Consider the following 23,423-nt stretch of genomic DNA (forward strand, 5'->3'; position numbering starts at 1 on the left):
GCAGATGATTCTGATGTGGAACATGCCAGCTGCCAACTGCACAGCAGTGTGGGGAAAGCCATGCTCCAGCAGGCATTGCCCCATAACTTTGATATACCAGGCAATCAGGATCTCCAGTCTGAAGATACATCTCCAACACCTCTGTGCTAGGAGCCTGCACAGGAGTAGGAAAAATAAAGTAAAAAAACAAACAAAACAAAAAACAACAAAACCCAACAAAAATACCCACACCAAAAACCATAAAAAATCCAGTGACATCTAATGACCAGCAGAGCCAAGACTTCAGCACAGACCAGAGCAAAGAGGTTTCATCAGGGTAAGCATCCCCTAAAACACTTTTATTAAAATAAGTAAATTGCTTTCTGACCCAAAGACAAATTTTCCATGGAAGCCTCAGGGTTTTTCTATATTTTTCAGTGAAAGAGGGAAATGTTAGAACTCAATGTTCTGTGTGGGACATTCCCACTAGACTCATTTTGAGAGGGAGCAGGAAGACAAGAACTGGGAGTGTATCACTGCTGGGGCAGTTAAGAGGAGAGTTTTAGTGGGCTTAGAAAAATAAAGAGGCAGGGAATTTTAGATAAAACTTTTCAAGTGCATGAAAATATCTCCCCATGCTTAATTAGGAACTGGCAGAAGTTTCAAAAGGGAATGAAAGACCCCCGTGTGAACCATCTGAGACTCTGGAAAGAAAAGAAGCATTCATGTCCTTGAACTTGGATTCCTGGAGTCCTGGGAATGGCTCATTAAAAACTCCAGCTCATGGCACCCCCCACGGCAGTGGGGCAGCAGACCCCTTCTCTGGTCCTCTTCTCCTCTGCAGCGTTAGAGGACACTTCTGTTAGCCCTGGATGGGAGTAGGCATGTCTGGATAGATGGATATTGCAAGAGAAAAAAAGAAAAAGAAGGGAGGAAAGAGGCAAAGGCACCAAGAAAGAAAGAGAGAGAAAGAAAAGTATTGTTTTTTCCATCCTCCACCTGAAAGTCTTAAGGATGTTGAAATCCTTTATTCATGTGGGGAAACTGAGGCAGAGAAGTTAAATTTCTTGCACTAAGAGACATGGAGCAGGGAACTGATGCACTTTTCTCCTGTTGTTTTTTCAGCAGGACCAGGGAGGGACACTGCAGGGCACAAAATTCAGGCAGTCCTCCACTGGGGGATGGATGCCAGGACCCATCAGTGGTGGCCTTGGAGCTGCTGCCTTTGCACATCCCTGGCTCAAACGTTCTGCTCCCGGTCACCTATGTCTCCCAGAGCAAAAGAAGCATCTGCTTGGAGGAGCACAGCACAGCCAAGCAGAAAAAAAGGTCAACTGCTTCCCCCCTGTTACCCTCCAGGTTGGAAGTGGGGAGAGCTCTCCCTGGCACCTTGCAGCACTGCAGATCTTCCTTGGGCTCATCGTCTCCCCTGATAATTATTCCACCAGGCCACATGAGGACACAAAGGCAAAGACCCCTTCGGGCCAGCATGTAACAGAAGAAAGCAAAGGGGAGGACAAGCCGCACGCTCCCATTCACCCTATCTCCTGGAGAAAAAGAAATCAAACCAGCCAGTCCCTTCCCCATGACCTGAGTTCACCCTACAGTCCAGGAAACTTTATGGATTGTGACACAGGACCAGGTTTGCAAGAGGGGGGTTGTGGTTTCTCAGGATGCTGAGAACTGGAGGGGACACTGCATAGGTTTAATGTCATTTTAAGGGGCTGGGATTTTTTCCTGCTGTGTTGATTCAATGTGACTAACTCATTCTTTTTGCAACCCAGCTGCATTTAGTCAAATGGCAACCTCCGTCCTAGGCTGAGATGTGGCATTTGGGAGGCCAGAATTTTCTCTCTCAGTGTGACCCCCACAACCACATTGACTTAGGTTGGTCATGGTGGATGTTTGGTCCTTTCCTGTTGTTCCCAAGCTTTACGGGGTGACCCCAAAGATGAACACACAGCCTCAGACCTGACTTTCAACCTCTAGCCCAGCACCCCAGCCCCTTTTTATCTCCCTGTCTCCATGCACCCACTGAAGCCCACCGCACTCTGTTACCATGGGCTGCCTCTGCAGTGTTGTCATATGCATCACCTACCCTTTCCCAGTGTCTCCATGCTTCAGGGAGCTGCACTTATCCTCTGGAGCCCTCACACTGATAGAAAGTCAGGAGTCCATCTCCAAATGGCCTCCAAATCCCGGATACTCCCAGGTCACCAGGAGCTGGAGACCTTCTGGCTGGTCACAGATCGAACAGCCAGCTGCCAAGTTCAGATCCTTGAAGTCCAAGCAGGTTTAGGGCCAGATCACTAATGCTCATGCAGAATATCTGCTGAGCCCCAGAAGAACATCCTAGACAAAACCCCATGCTATCCACCTCCTGCAGTTCCTGCTTCATGGCTCTGATCAGCACACAGGAGCAAAACCTTCTCTTTAATGTCCTAAGATGGCCAAGAGCGGTGTGCCACGGACAGATTTGGGGCCTGCAGGAAAGAAAACATCACTTTACACCCTGAAAGAAGGGAGAGCTCTGCTTTCAGCAGAGCATCAGCAGAGCATATGCCATCTGTTCCTGTCACCCACAGATCCAGCCACGCTGTGTGGACGCATCACTGAACTGCCAAACACAAGGCATTAGTGACAGGCTCCAGCAAGGCAACGCTTAACCTTCCTCCACCCTGGACAGGATGGTGCTTCCAGGGCAAAACCAGACAGCGGGGCACCCTGAAGGCCATCACACCTGACTTGGCATAACATAGGTCTGGGAGCTCCAAGAAGATGCCTGATGAAGTTGCTTGCAATCTCCTCGGAGATTTTGCATCCCAGCAGGATGATTTGCACGATTCAGGCAGAAGGACTAGGGCACACACAAGCTTGCAAAGCAAAGGGAAGACAGCCAGGTTTGGCTCACTGCTTCTGGCCTTGGCCCATCCGGTTGTCACCAGAAAACCCCTTGCACACCCACAAGAGGAGGTCTTCAGCAACAAAAGAGCAGGGAAGCTCCTTTGGGACTGAAACCATCTATCAGAGAGAGGGGAGACCTGGAGTAAAAGGGGCAGAGGAAAACCTGTTTCTCATGCTTCCTCCTCCAGCTGAAACCTGCTTTGTTCAGAGAGGGCTCCTGTATCCCTGTTTAATGATCCACTCTTCATTTACATTTAATTAGAGGAATGAAAGAGCCAATTAAAAAGATCTACACTAAATGCAAACAAAAGGGATCGCTGGTGACTCAGGTGCAGGAGTAGAGCCAAGAGGTGGGGCTTTGTAGGCAGCTTAGCCAGACCTTAAGGCAGGTTGTGTCCGGAAGGCACCTTGCCATGTGTCCCCTTTTCTGAAAGCTGTGTGGTTGCACCATGATTTGGGCCACTTCATGGATCCAAATAAAAAGTCATCCCTGTTTTTCTTTCCTGGAGTTGGCTTTCAGATGGATCAGTGAGCAGAGTCATTTGCCACCCATCACAATATCACCGATACTGACATCAGGGGGACAGCAAGACCATGCTCTAGGAGAGGAGGGAAGGCCAAAGCACCCCTCTCAGGGCTAATCCAGGATGAGTTTGGCTCACTTGGGTCTCAGAAATGCACCGAAGGCTACAGCTCCACTTGCATAGCTGCTGTGGGGGCTTTAACTTGCACCCCTGGCCATTCATCCCACATCACCCTATCACCCTTCCTGTGGCAGCACGGCTTCCTGTAGGTCCATGCAGCAAACCAGCCTGTTAGAGTGATTAAAAACATTTATTTTTTCTTTCTTCTTTAATCTGGGCCAGCTCCCCATCCAATTTTGCAGGTGATTGCACATGCAGCTGTGCCAGCGCTGCTGAGGAAGGAAGGGGAGGCTGGAATCCAGAGAAGGGGAGGCTCAAAAAGCAGTGGGAGGCACCACTTAAGAGGCTCAAAGGACATAGACGGCCACCAGATCACCTTCAGCCTTGGTCTCAGGGCAATCTCTCTCCCAAGGGTGCAGTCCATACGGTGTTAGGAGCATGTGCCCACACCATGCTTAGGTCCAGACTACTGCAAAACACAAGCACTACATGGTTGTTTCTACTCCTTGCAGTGCAAAGTGGATGAAGGAGTAGAAGACCACGATGTCTCACAATCCAGACTTTCTATCTGCATGGCTGGATGAGAGAGGGAATCTCATAACATGGGCTGGTGGACAGGGCTGTGCGAGCTGGTCCCAGCCGTTCCTGCAGTATGCAAATCATGTGCAGTGAGGCTGAATGGGCTTCTAGCACTGGTCCAAACCAAGCATGAACAAACACAGGTGTGTCAGCACAAGCTTCACTCTTTTCTCAGGGTTGGATCTCATTAACACCAGATGAAGAGAAATCTCCTCTGTTCTCCTGTGAGCCAGACCTCATCGCCAAGCTCAGCTTCAAATTAAGATAGGCAAATGAGGGGGTGGACAAGGATCGCTTCTCGTGGCATCCTTTTAATAATGGGTCATGATTGAAAGGAAGGGAGTAATCAGAGGGTAGGAAGGCAACCTCCAGGCACGGACTAGGGATGATCATGAAGGTGGGGCAGGCAGAGGGATAAACTGGACTCGCTGAGGATGGTGTAACAGCAGATCTCAGCAACTATGAAATGGGAAACCTCCCAAAGGTTTAGGCTTACACAGAGACTCTTTTTAATTTTAAATTTTAATTCCTATGAATGATTTCTTTATTTCCTTTAATGCTGGGGAAAGAGACAGCTTCAGCAGGAGGAATAGTGTGGGATGCACAGACTTTACTAACAGCCTCCCTGCAATGCTCTTATACTCCCATCCTTAGGGCTAGATCCTGCAGAAAAACCTCTCCTGGAAAGAGGATGGAGAGGAGTCAGCAAGCTCAGGTGGCTTTTACCAGGGATGGGCTTATATCAGGGCTAACCTTGGTACCCCGTTTTAACCCAAAGACAATCAGTTCAGTTGTAGCTAGTGGCAAGGCTGCACTCAAGCTGAGATGCCATCATGCCACTCATAACCACTACTTGTCCTCTAAATCAAGTCTCCAGTCCTTTTGCTAAAGATCCTGACTCCTTCCCTCTGATGTCTATTTTGGGATAGAATGAAGCCTGCCCTCATACCCACCTCGAGCAGCTCTTTGTTGACTAAGAAGGGAGCTCAGGGTGACTTGATGAGATGTGAATATTTCCACTGGGGACAGCTGGAGTTAGTCACCACAACACAAGGGACACCACGAGCTGAGATACTCTGCTGCTTACAGTCGGACAGACAACTTAAAACAAATCTGAGAGCCAGAGCTCATGGCTTAAAGGGATCAGTAAACCATTTACTGATGTCGATATAACGAGGGGCATGATCAAACAGCTTGGAGATCTGTGATGCCATAGCACATCCTAAAACATATGTGCTGGTAAATGAATTCCTGCCATTACATGATCTCCCCTAATCTGGACTTTTTTTCCTCTCACAGTGCTGTCAGTAAAGTTTTGCAAGTATTGAGCAAGAATTTTCACTTTGGACTCACTCCTCTTGATGGGCTCCCCAGCTGCTTTGTTGAATTGGGCTTTGTTAAACCACCTCCAGCTCTGATGATGCAGAGAGAGGAGTGTGAATACTTTATCAGATAATAACCTTGACATGCTCACCCTTAGCTCACACCAAGAGAAGCAGCAGATGCCTCAGCCATTACTAGGCAGCATACAAGCAAGAAGAGTCCAGCATTTTCACCTCCACAAATGGAGGACCACAGAGGTAACAGCACCTTCAGAAGATAGAATGGAGGCTTCTCCACCAGACGATCTATTATTAAGACCAGCCTACCTGTGTGCTTGTTCAACCTGGTGTAAATCCAGAGCTCTTCAACTCAACTCAGGGAAGTGACCCCATCTTTGCACCTTGGCAGCTAATGGTGAACTCTGGCTCTTTCTTGATTTAAGATGAAAAAACTCAGTACTAGGCTGATAGCAAATGGAGTAATCACCATGATAGATAGAGACATCCCCAGGGCACAAGACAGTTTATCACTGAAGCACTGAAAACCTACACTGGGTGACTAAAGATATTTTCTCTGCACTACCCACCTGCCTCCTTTAATGCTGGACAATCCCTCTCTTTCTAGCTGCCAAGCAGCCTCAGTGTAAGGTTGTCACCCTGTAAGAGACTGATCCTGTTCCTAAAGGAGAAGTAACTCCACAACCAAACTTTAACCATAGCGACCACTGGAGTATTTGTTAACTATTATGATTATTTCTATCCAGTCTTACTAAAAGCTGTCATCACAGCCCAGGGAGTGCTGGTGCTAGGCACTGCATGGCTGTTTTTTTAAGAAAATGCCAATTGCTCTCAAGATCTGAGTCAAAATAAAGAAAAAAAAAAAAAGAATGGGAGGACAAAAACAAGATTAAGTGCCCCATGTGCACAAATGCTTTGACTTCTTCAAGGTCATGAGCAGATGCATAAACAGAGTGAGGTTCTGGTCCAGCATCCTTAGGAACGCCCCCAGCACAAGACTACAGCTAAAATGGGTACAAAGGCCCATGTCACACAGCACAGATGACACACTCAGAATATAAAATTAATTTCAGCGTGCTGCACCATAAGAAAACACCCACATAGAATGCAGTTCCATCTAACGTTATGTTTCTTCTTTTTTTTTTTTTTTGGCAAAAATACATAACTGGCAACACCAGATGTTTCCCAAATTCACACATTCTATCAGCTTGTTTGTCTTCAATAAAAGCAAAATCCTTTGCAGAAATGTACAGTCAATATTTGGGTTTTTCAACCCAGAAATATTAGGGAAGGAGACTGGCCCAAAACTTCCCTCCATTTTATTTTGTCAAAAACATCACCCAAACTAAAACCAATGCATTCAGTTTCCAGGTTCAGCAAAAGATTTCTTGCAGCCCCAAACACTGGCAGCCCTGAAGTGTCCTTGATGGCTGCAGCTCTGCTTCCATCCCTACTTGCGCATCCTCTGGATCCAAACCACTGACCACCTCTGCCCATTCCAGAGCCTGGTGCTCATCTGGAGGAACCAGTAGCTGCAAGAGGCCCATGGATTTACACCATGCTCCGCATTTATAGAGACACATTTCAAAGCGATACTCGGTAGCACATGGGTTACAGACGGCCCACTGGCTAAATGACCCATGGCTGTCATTTCTGTGTATCTTTCAAATGTTTGTTGAGGAAACGTATTAGGCTTTTTACATCTTAGTCCCCTTTCAAGAACAAACAAAAAAATGTGTTGTGCCTCAGGCAGTCTTTTTATTATCTTACATAGAGTTCATGAAATAAAGCCCATTAATTAAAACATGAATATTTAAAATGGCTTTCAAGAATGGCAGCCTTATCTCACCAGAGGGAAGATGAAAGAAGAGGGGAAAAGAAGGGGAAAAAAAGTGGTAAACCACAAGAAAGGCAGAAGATAGTTCATTTTGCTAGAGGAGCATTCAATTATTTTATTGCTGAATGAATGTGTTTTCCCCAGATGACATGAGTTGTTCATTTTGCAGTGAGAGGCTCAGGGAGGAGAAAGGTATGGAGGGAAGGAGCCGGGGCAAAGCTGAATAGGCAGAGTTTTGATTACAATGTGAGGTAGACAAAGATGTTGGTTTTTTTCAGTGTCACCTTTTGAAGTGGGGATTTCTCAATGCAACAGTCCTTTGAAAGCAGAACAGCATCAATTGTCCACTGCACTGAGGCTGCTCCGACACCACAAAAGGATTGGACAGTGAGATGAAGCTCAGCATCCCAAGACCTGCCTTAGAGTGACTTTGCTCCTTGAAAGCATGTCAAAGAGTCTTGAAGTAATGAGAAACAGCCCCCAAGATGGAAAGACAGAGAGAGCAATGGGGCATATTGGAGGCAGAAGTACATGTCTGCACATACAAACCAGCAAGCAACTGGAGACACATCAATGAGTCTGCATGTGTGGAATGGGAATTGTGCATTGGTACCCACATCTGAGCTGAGATGTGGGGAAGGCAGGAGTGGAGATGTTGAGGAGCAGCCTACAGTCTCCAAAGCCACAGCCTTCCAGTAAAACTGCCCCAAAAAACAGCATGCATGCTGCAGGGATAGATGCTGCAAGTTCTCCTGTTGATAAGCTACACCTCAGGGAGTGGACAAAGGACTTTAAGGAAGAGACGGTGGTGCCTAGGAGTCCCTAGGTCCCTATGTTCAACCCACCACTCAAGCACATACTAGACTTTGATGAGATCAGGAGCAGGAGAATCAGGAGAAGACTGCTGCATGCACTGCACTGTTTTGTGGTGAGAGGGCAGGGCAGAGGGAAGCATGTCCCACCAGAATGGGCTTGGGGATAACTTTGGATGACTGCAGTCTCAAAGCAAGTCCTTGTTTTGTCCCCTCTGAGTGCCAGAGCAGATTGTCCTTTTCCACCAAGCTATCAAGCCACACTAGGGAATCCATCAGCTCTTGGGGGATTAACAGAAGTTGTACTTTTCATGGGAAGGATGCCACAAGTATAAACAAAACCGGCTTCTTCTGAAATGCACCATGAGGCACTAACTTTCCAGATAGGCCTCATGGTGCATTTTGGAAGAAACATGGAAAAGATGAAGCATGAGTCAGCCTGTTGTTCCTGCAGCGAGTTTACATGCTGCGGGTCTCGATGGACATGCAGCCTCTCTCAAGTGGGAAGCAGCAAGCCCCATGTCTCTCCGTGCATCTGGTTATGGGGCTCCCCATGGAGGGTCTCAGTTCCTGGATGTGTTCATAGGTGTGTACTGGAACTCACATGGCTGTGGGAGTGTGCAGGGATGGAGATGTGCAGTAGCTCTACATGTGCACACTTTTCCAGACTCATTTAGATGAGTGTGTATCCACCTCAGAGCACATACAACTCTCTTATGAAGAAAGGCTGAGGGATTTGGGTCTTTTTAGTCTGGAAAAAAGATGGCTGAGGGGGGACCTTATCAACTCTTATAAATACTTAAAGGGTGGGTGTCAGGAGGATGGGGACAGGCTCTTTTCAGTGATGCCCAGTGACAGGACAGGAGGTAAAGGGCACAAACTTGAGCATGGGAAGTTCCACCTAAACATGAGGAGGAACTTCTTTCCTTTGAGGGTCGCAGAGCACTGGAAGAGGCTGCCCAAAGAAGTGTTGGAGTCTCCATCTCTGGAAACATTCCAAACCAGCCTGGACGCGTTCCTGTGCAACCTGCTGTAGGTGACCCTGCTCTGGCAGGGGGGTTGGACTAGATGATCTCCAGAGGTGCCTTCCAACCCCTACCATTCTGTGATTCTGTGATTCTGTGTATGCTTAGCCCTGTGTGTGTACACCTATTTATTGTCAGGTTTGCATGTGCATGCAGCTACATTCATGCCCATTTGTATATCTGCCTACTTTGTGTGGTTTTACACTGTTGTGTGCAGGCATATGTCCATATACATGCACACCTGGGCATCCATGTATACACTCATAAGCCTGTGCCTGTATGTATATATAGAACCACAGAACGATTTAGGTTGGAAGGGACCTTAAAGATCATCTAGTTCCAACCCCCTGCCATGGACATAGACAATATCCCTGTGTGAGTACATCCATGTATAGGTACATCTGACTGTCTGGACATGCATGAATGGAGATGCATGCTGATGCAGCTGTGTGCCTATCCAAGCGTCTCTGGACATGACCTGCCTGTGCATGGACAGATGTGTGCATTCCAGCTTGCTGAGGGACTGGGTAGAGCAGGAGGTGGGGGGAGATTTTGCATTTCTGGTGACAAAAAGGGTGGCTGCATCTCTCACACCAGGTCAGTGGCACACAGCCGGGTGACAGCACGGACTGGCTGTCAGGTCTGGGCATGCCGTAGGCTCATGGTTGCACCCTTGAAGAGGGATATAATCTTGCTGGCTGCTGCATCCTCCTCTCCCCGTGTTGTTGCGTGCTCTCAGTCAAGCAAAGGAAATGCAGTCACACCTTTCATATTTTATAACTGCTGCTTCTGGATCTCTCCCATCACCTTTTCATTTTTATTTTCCTACCGAAGTATTAAAAAAACAATTCTTCGAGTGCACAATGTCTGCTCTTCCCCAGCCATTGCTCGCTGAGAGGAGCTCTCTTCTGAACCAGAGAGCAAAGTTCAAGACAAATACTCCTCCACAAACCTTTGAAGCCTCCAGCGCTATGTATGGCATTTCTCCCAAGGCCTCCTGCCTACCTCTACCTACCCAGCCCTGGTCCAAAGAGCAAGACCGACTCCTGCTGTGTGACCCAGATGTTACCCCAGGGCTGTCACCTACACAGCAGCTCCTTCTGGCATTGCATCACAGGGAAGATGCTGCAGAGCAACCTCGCAGTTATAGGAAAGGCTAGTGCATGATGGGCTTCTAGTCAAAGGGCTCTCACTCAGAGAGATGCTCCCACCCCACAGCCATGCACCATCAAATGTCCCATCACACAACCTGACATAAGGCCCCTGACTCAGGAGGAAAAGCCATTGGTAAGCCTGGACAAGAGGTTGTAGCCTTTTTCTACCTATTGTTCTTTTGACTGGCAGAATATTCAGCTGGAAGCAAAAGCTAAATGAAACATGAGTGAAATCATACTGGAGCAGGTAAGGGAGTGATCTCTGGAGGGAGAAGTAAGTAGACATTTCACATATTCACCCATGTTTATAACACGCAAAAGGTCAGGGGCTACTTGCTCTCCTAAAAAGGACATTGGGGCACTGATGTGTGTCTCTGAGAAACCATTGCTGTTCTCTGGAGAGACTCAAGGCCCATGGATCAGCATTGTATTTGTTAGCCAACATATGTTGCAAACTGTGGCTCTCCCCTTGCTCTGCTCTTGGGATACCTCTCGCTTGTCATATGTGCCTTTGCCTCCAGCCTGCAGTGCTGGAGCATCATCAACCCCAGGAGAAAAAGTGCAACCCCAAAGCTGGACTAATCCAATGGCTGTAGTGGGACCATGCGGGAGAGGTCCCAGGGCACTCACTGAAACACTGGCCCGGGTTTCCTTTCCAAGCAGCTCCCCAAAGAAAGATAGTCACTACTTTTGTCTCCCTGATTTATATTTCTTCAACCACTGAAGTTTGAGGCCAATCTCACCCCAAAGATGCTCAGTCCCTGAAAGCTCCTAGTAAGCATGAGTTTAGTCTAAGTGATCCCACTCACCAAAAAAAAAAAAAGCTAGTTCATTCTTTGGGAGACCACCCAGGCCAGCAATATACCAGATGTGTTACCTCTTGTCCAGAGAATGACTAGGGGATCCAGGAGGGTGCTGGTAGCAGGAAAAGCCCAGAGGCATTCATGGAAGATGAGGGTCATGAAGGATTTGTATATGAGCAGCAGTGAGAGGAGTTGGGATTATCACAGTAGGAGAATACAGGACTTCACATAGTAGGAAATCAGGCTTCATCCTTTCCTCTATTCACAAAACCTTAATTTTAAGAGTAGAAGGGACAGCATGCCACCTTGCATTCCCTACTGTCAAGTTTGGGGCCAATACATGAGGCTCAGGAGTGGAGAAGGATGTGGGTCGTTTTGTTTAGAGGTTTGGAAAAGCTTTTAACTACTCTCTTCCTCTGCCTTGCAGCAAGTAAAAGGCACCAAATGATGCCAAAGCAAAACTCCCACCAAACTAGTCACCAGCTTTGATGACAATAGGCTTAAAACATAGCACTGTTGAGCTGCCCATGGGGCAGGAACACCAGGGCTGCTAGGAGGGAAGGAACTGCTCAGTGGCACGATACATGCAGGAGCTGCTGAGCGAGAAAAGTCAACCCTGTCCTGACAGCTGGTGGGATCCATCACGGCTCTCCCCCGAGGTATGTTGTTCTCCTTGACGGTTCCTCAGCTGCGGTGGGTCTGTGGGGGCAGGTGGCTGAGCTCCCTGAAGGGGCGTCCTGAGCTCCTCCGTGGCCCAAAAGCACAGAAGCAAGAAAACCAATCTCTTTAAATGCCTCTTTATAGTTAGCTGGGGACTGTCCTGGTCCCTGCATCTTTTCTTCTTCAGCAAGTACCCCCTGGCAAGGCAGCCAACTTTCTGAGCAGCTCCTCTGTCGCTCGCTGTCTGCCTTCTTGTTATAAATATTACCGATCTCTGCTTACGCCACAATCCATTGATCTTGGCTAGCTAAATTTCAGGCCAATTAAAGAGGGTACCCCCAGAATTTAAAATCTAGACATGGGAGGGGAGAGTTTGGGGAAGCTAACAAGGCTGAGCATCTTATTTCTGTGAAGAAGGTGGTCAGCCAGGTTTAGACGCTGCATTGCTGGGTCATGTTGAAAACATCACAAACACCTCCAGGATGAATCATCCCAGTAGGGTGATGCTGGCACTGGACCTGATTCTTTACAATTTGGTTGCAGCATTCACAGATAGAGTACATGGCTACCCATTGAGCACAGCCTCATGAGGCTGCTCCCAAGTTAAGAGTCACTCCAAAACCAGCAGAATTCCCTGAAACGTGTGCTGTCCAAAGCTTAGCAAAAAGTGTACAGCACAGCAGGAAGCTGTGTAACTCAGAAGATTAAAATGAAAAAAACCCAAAACCCCAAACCCAACAAACTAAACAAAGGAGGAAGAAGGGGTATGTGGAAGAGGGGGGTTTGTGGGTAGAAATTAATTGTCATCAGTCAGATTTATTGATATTGCTTTGACTGACCCCATGCAAACTGGACAGAAGACAAATGCTGAACAAGCCCGGCTGTAAGTAGCAGCCCTGACCCATCTGCCTGGGTGCTTTGCTGCTGGGCATGGCCAGTGACATCTTTTCAAACATATGTCCACCACTGGAATTCTGGTGCAGATGATATCTCCTTAGTCCATCTCTGTAGAGATTACTAACCCACTGACTTTAGGGAGCTTAGTATCAATCCATGGTTAATAGGCACCAACAGCACAAGTGGTACCATCCTCATGGACTGGAACTGCTAATGGGGACTGGAGTGTCTTTCCTCTGGCAGGTCCTACACTAGGACTGTTTTGCCTGTGAGTATACATGCACAGCATCCCTGTCTCTTAGCTTGGTTGTCCCACAGGGCAGTAACCTCAAAGCCAAGAAGCTCTGTGCACAACAACAGAGCTGCTTCCTTCCCCATCTGGTCTCTAGGCTGGGCCCTTACGGAGGTCTCTGATGGCCAAGTTGAACCTGCACTGCAGTCTTCCCCATGGCACATGCCCTACCACAAGTCTACTTCTGACCACAGAACTAGTAGAAATGGGATTCTGTTCATGGTCTTGGTCACACCATCAAGTTTAGTTGAAAATGGCTAACAGAGTCAAGTTATGGGAAGGGGACACCAAAACTAGACCTTAATTTCATCCAAGAGGCACATGGGGCAGCTATAGGCCTGCATATGAACTGCACACAGAACATAGAATAATGTTTTTCACGTGGCTGGGTTTAATCTGAGGGAGCAGGAGGCACAGGGAGACATGGTGAAGTCATCGCATCCCATGTCCTGTTGCAGCCTCCAGTAGATCCTGAAGCAGAGACTCTCTGTAGGTCCTCTTCTGCATCAGCCCCATGGTCTCAACAAGAGCCCAGATGCCAATAACCTGCATTGTGGTCCTTCAGTCTTCAGATTTAGAAAGAGCACCAGTGAAATCAAGTAGAGAAAGTACCCATGCTCTTAGCTGTTTCTCCTGCTTTCAGGATCATATGCTGAACTTCACTGTCTTCCTCTGGTTTGGGCACCTTTAACACAAAGATACACAAACCCCTGCCTCAAAAAACCACAAGCAGAGAAGTGTCAACTTCCATCTATAAAAAAAGCAACAACAAACATCCAGTCTGGTAGAGACCAGGGCATCCCTTTCTTCATGCATGCAAAGTGACAAAGCCAGGGACATGCACCAGTAATTTTGTCCCTGCTGTAGGACAGAGTAAAGGATCAGCCTCCCTTCTATTTGATGGTAATTTCATCCCTGTTCTTTAGGACCCTACCAAACTTCTTGAACACACATATCTGCTGCTGTATCACCTCCATGCACATAAACTCTTACAACACTTACAGGAATCAACACCAACCTCTCTCTGTGCCTGTTCCCCATTGCTGCTGGAGTTCATGCAGATCAAAGCCCACGTATTTTAGGGAGAACACAGCTCAAACTGCCCCAGAAATGGTGAGATAAAGCAGCCACCCTGGCAGGGCAACCCAGTTTCTTCAGGAGGCTGGAGTTGCAGCTTTCATCCCTCCAGGTCCCTTCCTTTTAGTGCTTCTAAAGACCGTGAATATCCCAAGCCAGTAACTGTTTATTTAATGGCATGGACCACTCAAGACCTATTGAGAGCATTCAGCTTAATGAGGTGTGTGGCAATTACTGCTCTATCAAAACTAGAGCCAGGGAACAAAAAGAAATATATTTTAACTCAAAAGATCTGCGATTCTGATGATGTGCTAAAGGACATCCTTTCCTAGCCTGGTTGTCTCACCCTGCTGGAAGGCTGCAATGTAGGATATCGGTATCAGATTGCTGTCTGCAGCGAGTGCAAGAAGAGAGTGTACTACACGGAGATTCAATGACTGGAGGTGACACTGGCAGAGCCGCCCCAGGGACACACAGTTGTTGAATCCTCCCCAGGTTAAAGTGTCACACAGCCACACTAAACGGTACCTCCTGAGAATCCAAAACCAGTTTTCTAACCTATTTACCCCAAGCTTCCTTCAGTACTGTCTTGGGGGATGATGGGCTCACAGAAGACAGAATCAGCACCTACAGATGTCGAAAAATTTCATGGATTATCAGAACAGGAAAAGCAAAATATGGGATAAGAGATGAGTTTCAGAGGTGATAGTGATGCTCTGGAAGAGGCGTGAAATCTACTGCTCTGTCCAATACATAAAGAGATTGTTGTGGTTTAGAGCACCCATGCCCACTCTCAGAGTGCTCACGGATAAACTGTCAACCCTGCTAAGCCTCTGTTCCCAACCTGTTAGGAAAAGATCAGAGCCTTCTGCCCTCCTGGATCTGTTGTTTGATAGATCTCTAAGGAGCTGGGCTAAGTGCCATCTCTGATAAGTCCTGGTTTCACCCAGAGTCTTTGGGAGCTGGACCTTGATAAACAGTACTGTAGAAGGGAAAACTTCCTTTGAAGGAAATCTGTGAGAAACCCCAGAGCTATATCCACCATGAGAGACAAGATCCACTAGGTCAGAGAGCTCAGTGCAAGGAAACCCATGGAAATCAGGCAGCTCAAAGGTGAATCAGGTGCCTGAAAAACTCTGTGGATCCACTTTGCCTTGGAAAGACAATGTTTTCCATTTTTCAGCCTGCTCCCATCACCTAAATACATCAGATATTCAGAGTGGGTGGTGAAAAGGGCCAGGAGTGTCTCTGTGCACCCTCCCTTCTGAGGCATTAACATCCTCATTCTCATATTCAGCGGTTACAGTTGTAAAACTACACTGCAGATGTGATGATTTTGAATCTGGTGTCTGTGTTTCCATGCATCTAAGTTTCACCCTGTATTCCCATAAAAACATTTTGGGGCAGCTGCTATGGGTCCTGAATAAAAGAGGATGTTAAACAATGACAAATTAAAAAAAAAAAAAAAAAAAGTATAACTGAAAAGCTGAGACTTTCACCAGGCTACCACTCATTAAATTACCCGTAAAGGTCCCCTCATAGCAATAATGGGAGTAGTTGCCTGTGAAACTCCCTCAGCAACTGGATGTAAATTCCACCTTTAGTCTCCCTGCTACAACAATAGCACATTCAGACGGTAATTGCTGATGTTTCTGCATTGTGATCATGTCCACAAGCTGTTGGGTTCACAATGGAACTGATCGCTTTCTTTTTCTCATTTTTCTCTCCCTCCCCATCTCCCAAATAGGGCATCTTCATGCAGATGCATACATGAGCGAATTTAGAGCTGAAACAGTGGCACGGATGCAGGAAACCTCTGCTCTGCCACTGGGAGGACCCCTGTACTCTTATGTTCATGCCTAATTCTCCCTGGGATCCAGTGATAGGATGCATGGGAATGGTTCAAAGCTGCACCAGGGGAGGTTTAGACTGGAGGTTAGGAAACATTTCCTTACCGACAGGGTGGGCAAACACTGGAACAGGCTTCCTTGAGAGGTGGTCAGTGCCCCAAGCCTGTCAGTGCTTAGGAGGCATTTGGGCAGCACGCTTAATAACACGGTTGCACTTTTGGCCACCCCTGAATTGGTCAGGTAGTTGAACTAGATGATCATTGTAGGTCCCTTACAACTGAAAATATTCTATTCTATTCTATTCTATTCTATTCTATTCTATTCTATTCTATTCTATTCGTAAAGTCTTTGATGACCCCAAATGTAAAGCAGTGGAGCAGGCAGGGCTTGTACAGATCACAGAGATCTGGTGTTTAAACTGAGTCAAGAACCCCTTTTCCAGCACCAAGGAAGAAGTTATCCACACTTGCCTCATCCGTAAAACACCCCATTGACTGCATGTAAGAGAGACAGTCCCATCAGGAGCTGTCCATATGGGTCCAGTGGGGATTGACTGCAGGAGACAAGGTGGTGAAGGTCCCCTGTTTGCCAACTGCCGGGCTCTGTTCAACCTCCTCCTCCAGGAGCTGTGAAATGGTATCAGCTCTTGTTCACAGCTGCTGAGGTTTGGACTTAAGCTGGGGAGATGTCTGGTAAAATCCCCAGGGTAACACAAGAAAATTTTACATGTGAGCAGAAACCGGCCCTTCTCTACCCCATGTTTTGCTGGTGATCTCTCATTGTATCCTAACTTTATTCTCGAGGATATACAGACTAAACATCAGGGACAAACACAGATGGAGGAGTGAGGAGCTGAAAAGCAGCACACATTCCCCAAACGCACTCAGCAAGTCCATGCCAGGAAGAAGGACGGGCAATGAAAATGCACCCATCCAAATCCCTTTGCCATCTGGTCGTCAGATCCAAAACCAAGACAAATCCAAAGCCAAACACCTTTCTCTGCAAGGTTGGCTGTTGTTTGGGCCTGGGGGATCTTGCAGGAGGAATAGAGCCTGTGTGGTAAGAAGGAGCTAAAGAGGTCAAGGAGAGGCTTGAGAGCCTGCCCCTGGACAATTTACTCACAGTTCTTTATTAGTCCCTGAGCCTTCATGGCCACCAAAGCTCACCACAAATATAGGAAATGACTTATCAGATTATTTCTGCCCTGGGGAAGGTTCAAGTGGAGGAGAGCTGTGCCACTACTTGATTTCTGCAGCAGGGAGGATGGCATTTGATTCATTTTCGCCAGTGCATCTGGCCCCTATTCCACACCAGGGTCCCCCTTCATCAGTCACTCAGCCACAAGTCCAACAGAAGCTCAGCCCTGCTGAGGAGACATCAGATTTCGGCCAGCAGAACTGGCCGAGCATGAAGCAAAGCTTCCGAACAGCAACCAAGGTTTGGAGGATGTGTCCTGCAGTGAGAGATTTACGGAGTTCAGCCTACTTAATGCAGCAGAGGTTAAGAAGCTACTTGTTCATGGGTCTATAAATGCCTCTCCAAACAGTAGCAAGTGGACACTATATGACTTCTTAACGTAGAAGATGAAGGTAAAAAAAAAAATCTAAAGGTTGGAAGATGAAACAACACTAACAAAACAGAAGTAAAGTGATGAGCATGTGTGAGGAAGGAGGGTCTGATTTACTCAGAGCAATGGGGACAGCAAACCAATGTAAAAGTTTATCAGGAAAGACAGGAAAATGCCTAGCACTTCAGACTAGCAATATCTTGATTCAGTTTTTTGAGAACTAAGAAGCTCCATTTAAATCTCGGTTTCAAGTTCTTTACTGAGATGAATTTGTCAAATTCTCTGGCTGAGACATGAAACCAATCAGACTCGTTCATCATAAAAATCCCTCCAGCCCTGGAGCCATCTATTTTACCACAGAGTAAATAACATATTTCAGGGGTTCACATTTAACCCTGTTTTGCAGTCAACATCTTGAATTCCTCCAAGATGGAGATATGAAGAGCAGAAGGACCAGAGCACGCTGGTTAGCTCTTTGGGCCACCAAAACATGACAGCACTGCAATGGCCTTCCACGAACAGATTACATGGAGACAAGACTAATTAGACATTCATTAGTGCTTAACTCAGCACAGCACTTTAGCACACATTTAACCTTCTCTCATTACAATGTCACATCAGCGTCACTTTTAAATCTCCATCTCTGATTACAGTGAAACCAGCTCACATTTGGAAGGGTCACCAGGATTTTCAGACCTTGAAGTCCCAATGCCCTGTGTTTCAGGAAGCTTTCCCATCTGCATCCCCTTAGTGTCCTACCCCTAACCAGTGTGGGACCCTATTCCAGGAATCTCAACTTGCATTCCCTAAAGAGTTCACCTCTAAACATCAGGACCTACAACCAGTCTCTGCCTTTGTATGTTGCCTAAGTCATCCAAGGGAGATTTGATGCTGGCCAAAAAAATTTCCCCTTCAAATTGTCTTCTCCTATTAAAAATACCCTGTTCAAGCCTTCCTGGAGCACCAGCTTGTGGTAGATGCAGCAAGGAGGGGAGATGTGGGGGGTGGGCTGCTGCTGCCAATACTTTTCGAAGCATGCCTTGCTGATCACCAGGACAAGCTCCATGTGCAGCAAGACACGGAAATATCTCCTGCCGCCTCTGCACCCTGACAGATTCTTCCCACTTCCACCACCGCCCGCTGTAACCTCTGCAACGTCTGTGTGGGACAGCAAGTGCAAAGAGGGTGTCTCGCTAAACTTGGGAAGGAAATTTGGAGTGGTGCCTCCTTCCTCCAGACGCTGGAGAACAGATGCTACGGACAAGCCAGGGTCACTTCAGTTACTTTGGGAAGTCCCTCATCAATGACCCCAAACATCCCAATGTACCTGAACCAAGTGTAAACTCATTGGCCATGAGTGAAATCAGGCTGTCAGGTTTCTTGAGTGCCCCTGTAGCTCTGGAGCAACAGGGTTAGTATGCCCACTTCTCCACTGTGGCCAAGAGATCTGTGGCCCAGGTTGGCAGCAGAAGTTCATCTCCCAGCTCTGCTTTTTGGCCACCAAAGCCAATGTCCAGCTCAACAGATCTATTCTTGGACTGCTCTTGAGTAACTTCAGAGACCAGAGAGAGGACATCATCTAATCCAGCACACAGACACATATACGCATTCTGCATCCTTCAGTATAGCAGTACCCAGGGATGGGGGGCGAACCTTTTTAAATGAATCTCACCCACAGACTCTGTGAGCCAAAGTACAGCTGCTTCCAAGGTGGCATCTCGTTGTAGCCTCTGTAGATTTGAGGTCACCCGTTTGCTTTGAAAATATCCCAGGTGTAGAAGAAACACATGAGGAAAAGTCAGGGTCCACATTTTGGGGTGGTATCTGGGTGTCTGGCAATTCCTTATGTGCCTTGAAAGTCATCAGACTTGTTTAGTACAACTCATGCATGCACCCTTGTTCAAAGATGAAAGTATTAAAACAGGCCCAGAAACAGCAAATTGCTTGGGAAACAGCAGGAGGGGAAAAAATAATAAAAAAAAGGGCTTGTAGGAAAAAAAATGCTACAAATACAATCAGGACAACAATGACAGCAATAATCAGCATCAGCGCTTGGAAATCAGGAACACTATCAAAATATTCCACCCACAAAATGCTGTTAAGGGATCGTTGGCTCTCTGTCCAAATTGGATCTCGCCTCCATCTTCCTTATCAAGCCTTTGCAAAAATCAAAACAGACAGAGTGACAGACAGAGCAGCACACGGAGAGGCCGGGCACCCTACAAGCGTCATTTCTATGTAGATGGCATCCCACCAGTGAAGATAATAATTCTGTATCTTCAATATGGAGCAGATGTGAACAGCCAGCAAAAAATTATCTATGCTTTCTACAAATATTTGATACCCAAAAAGGATTTTGATTCAGTCACCTTTGAGCCTCTTTCATATTTATTTTCTGGAAGCATTCAAGCACTCAAGCTGGACTAGGAGAGATCTTTACAAAAGCCAATATTAAGCTTGAATGCTTCAGGATTTGCTGAAAATCTTATTTCAAATTTCACCTTTGGTTGCAATGAAAAAGGTCACGCTGCTTGGGTTGAATGCATAAATCATCCAATCAGCAAATGTAAGGCATGACACATGACTTAACGAAGCTCGCATCACTCCGAGGAGGCAGCCAAGACGGTACTCCTTGCAAGCTGTTCACACAGGAGAAAAGGGCATTGCAAAGAAATCCAGAATCTGGAGAGCGAATATTGCCGTGTGCTCAGAGCCAGGGAGAGAGGCACAGCTGAAGAACTAATTTGCAGGATTTATGGCTCTGCTGTGTGCCTTCATGTATTGATTCACAGATCAGTGAGAAACAAAATCTCCCCCAGAATACACTGACGAAAGCACTAATACCTGATCATATACTAATCTCTCAGCTAACGCCAGACTGCGGTCTGCAAGAAAATCATGCTGCGCAGCTTGGACCGGTGCCTGGCAAACTCCTTCCTACTGCAAGCAAATTTAGCCTCCTTCCCCCTGCCTCGAGAAATTCCCCCCCTGATTGGGGGTGGCTGCAAAAAGCCAGGTAGGAGCCCCAAAGTCCAGACCCATATGGATGCCAGCTTTCTTCCCAGTGACAAACATTTCAGTCCAGCACATGAAGGAGACCTTGGGGCGAGGGTCAGGCGTGGGTCTGTACCTCGCCGAATTTGAGGCTCCCCTCCTTGCCGCCCAGATTCCTATTTAGCATCCCACCTCCACTTTACATAACCTGCCTGCTGGCAGGTGGGATGGGAGTGAGAATAAATACATCATAGCGGATCTGACACAGGCGCTGAAATAGGGGATTTGCCGCCGGACCTTCCCCCCCCAAGTTCCCTTCTGCCTTGCATGGCACCGTAGCACCAGCGGACACAACATCGGATCTCTGCAAAGACCACTTCCCTCCCCAGACCAGTGCCCAGATCAGACTTCAGGAGCATCTCATTCTTATTTCTAGCCCTTTTTGCCGTTTCTCTTCCACCTGCCTAGTCCCCTTCCAGCCCATACCATACTCAAGATCACCACCAAAACAATGATGAAATACTTGAGGTATGAGCCCCAGTAAAGGCACCAAGTAACCCCACAGAAGCAGAGCGGTGAGTTTTCTTTTTGAAAGCCTCCAGGAGGAAAATGAAGCACAGAATAAAATGAGAATGCCTTCTGTCGCCGTTCCCTTGAACCAAGCCCAGGAATTAAGTTTTTTCCCGTGAATTAAATGTTTGATAGGGTTGCTGAGTGCAGCCCGCCTTGGGAGGTAACTTGGATCCTGCCTTTTCTAGGACATCTGTAACTATGTTGGAAAACTGCTCGCCCTCAGGTAAGACTCTCCCCTCAGCAGCTCTGAGGCTGCAGAAGTAAAACAAGCAAAGCACAAGCCCTGGGAATGAATGAAACCATTTGGGGTGTATTTAGGGGAAGCTGCTTTGCAATTCCAGTCACAGGCTCATAAAAAGCCACTGGGGTTTACCAGACCTGCCTATCAATTAGCAAATAAGGTTTTCATACCAGGCATCCTCAGATTCAGATACAGAAGTGATGGGGACAGGGTGAGACCCGGGAGAGGAGAGTCCAACCATCCCTCCCTCCCAAATATCCCCAGCTGCCCTTCACTCACCCAGGAACTCTGCTCCGCTGCTGTCCTTGGGGCTGCTCATGCAGTTCTCCAAGTAAATCCCATCCTTATAGCAATCTTCCTTCTTCCTTGTGAGCCCCAGGATCTCGCTGGCCTGATCTAGGACCTCCCCTCCTGAGCAAGAGCACGGGGTCTGCATAATGCCGCATGGGTGGGAGCTGCTGCTGATGGCCAAGCACGCGTCCAGCCACTTGCAGAGCATCTGGCAAGCGGCTTTGCTGGGGTTCCTGTTGCCCACCACAAGGTACTCCACTGAGAAGTCCCTCTCCTGAGCCTTTGTGGGCTTCCACCGCATGGGCCAGCTCTCCACATCTGGTGGCGTGGTCTGCTTCATCTGGAGGAACTGCTTGTTGGACTGGAGGAAGGCATAGCGAGTGGACCCATCACAGAGCTTCAACACATCGTCAAAGCTCTCCATGCCCAGGTAGGTGCGGGTGGACTCCAGGAAGGAGTCGAACTGGTAGGTGCGGATGTGCTGGTGGTCACATACGCCGGTAGGTTTTAGGATCTTCATGTACAAGGTGTACCTCCGAGGGTCAGGGTTCTGGATAATCCAAGAGCAGAGAGAGGAGTTCGATGGGAAGACGGCAAAGGAGGAGAAATACCCAAAGAATTTCCCCTGGACCAAAGTGGTGCAGGGAGTTTGTGCCAGGTCCAGAGCGACCACGGTCCACACAAAGTAGAGTGGTGATACCAAAAGCAGGTTCAGGGCAGATCCAATGCTCCTCATCCTAGGTCTCTGGTCCTCTGGAACTCAAAGTAAATGTCAAGCAGGCGCCAGATCCTGGACATAACAGGGACCAGCTTAGAGGAAAAGTGAGAGTTTAAGAGCTTCTGGATTCGAAATCAAGCCAATCCTCCCATGTCTGGATTTGAGCTCCCTCCTGTGGCCATAAACAACACCTGGAAAAAAAGGGAAGGGAAAGGAGGAGAGGAGAGAAAGAGAAGAGATTTGGGATTTGTTTTTTCTGGTGGTGTTTTGGTTTTGTTTGTTGTTTGTTTTTTTTTTTTTTATTAACCCTTTGCAAGGCTGAGAATCTATACAGGATCTCCAGTCCCAGCACGTCTCACTGTGGGAAGATGCAGCCACATCACCATCCCCACTCCAGGTTTAGGGGTGTTCCTATCCCTGGGATGTCCTAATGCCCAGGAGAAGCCCAACTGTCACTCACTGTGACTTCTGTCCATGCAGTGCCCCTCTGCGGAGCTGAGCAGAGCCTTTGCAGTGATTTCTAACCATCTCCCCAGAGCAAACACCGTTGATTTCTGGTTTAAGGAGTTTCCACCCCTCTCCATCCCAATGGAGTCAGGATGCTGGTTCAATGCAACCCTGGCTGCACCTGGGGATGGTGGGCTGGAGGTCAGCATGGGCAGCTGAGCTCTGCCTCCTCTCTTCCCCCTGCCAGTCCTTGGTTTTTTGCTACTTTCTGTCTCTCTTTTTTTCTCTCCTCCCTCCTCTACCATGAAAACAGTGCAGAGGAACGGAGTTGTTCAGTACCCCAACCCTGGTCTAACCCTAAGCCCAGACAGGAGGGCAGGGTTGGAAGAAGCTGTGTACCATGTACAGGAGAAAAAAAAAAAAGGAGGGTGAAGAGAAATTTTAAGTCTTCCTACATCATGCAGTCACCCTGCCTTGCAACCATGTGTGCAGGACACCCCAAAGCTTGTGGTACTGTAGACAGGCACAGAGCATCTCCAGAAAGCGAGACTTCAACCCACCACCCCCAAGATCTCCTTCAGCTCCCAAAGTCCCTTCAGCAAAAGTAATATCCCTCTTTCATTGCCCTATGTGACCTGTTCCCTGCAACCCCTTGTATCCCAGCCCAACTACCCAGACCCCTGTGCCACCCACCATTCTGAAGAGACTCCTGCACCCTCTGCTCTCTTCTAAGTCTCCC

General features: G+C 47.6%; 1 protein-coding gene across 1 annotated transcript in view; it reads right to left on the reverse strand.

Annotated features, from left to right (window-relative positions):
* Positions 1 to 22,255, reverse strand: part of ADGRB1 (adhesion G protein-coupled receptor B1) — a 211,657-nt gene extending 189,402 nt beyond the window's left edge. Inside the window, exon 1 of the mRNA XM_054191453.1 lies at positions 21,508 to 22,255. Within this exon, the coding sequence (XP_054047428.1) occupies positions 21,508 to 22,255 (748 nt within the window). The remainder of the gene's footprint in view (positions 1 to 21,507) is intronic.
* Positions 22,256 to 23,423: the final 1,168 nt, after the last annotated feature.

The sequence above is a fragment of the Rissa tridactyla genome, chromosome 2 (genome assembly GCF_028500815.1).
Source record: "Rissa tridactyla isolate bRisTri1 chromosome 2, bRisTri1.patW.cur.20221130, whole genome shotgun sequence".
NCBI classification, from domain to species: Eukaryota; Metazoa; Chordata; class Aves; order Charadriiformes; family Laridae; genus Rissa; species Rissa tridactyla.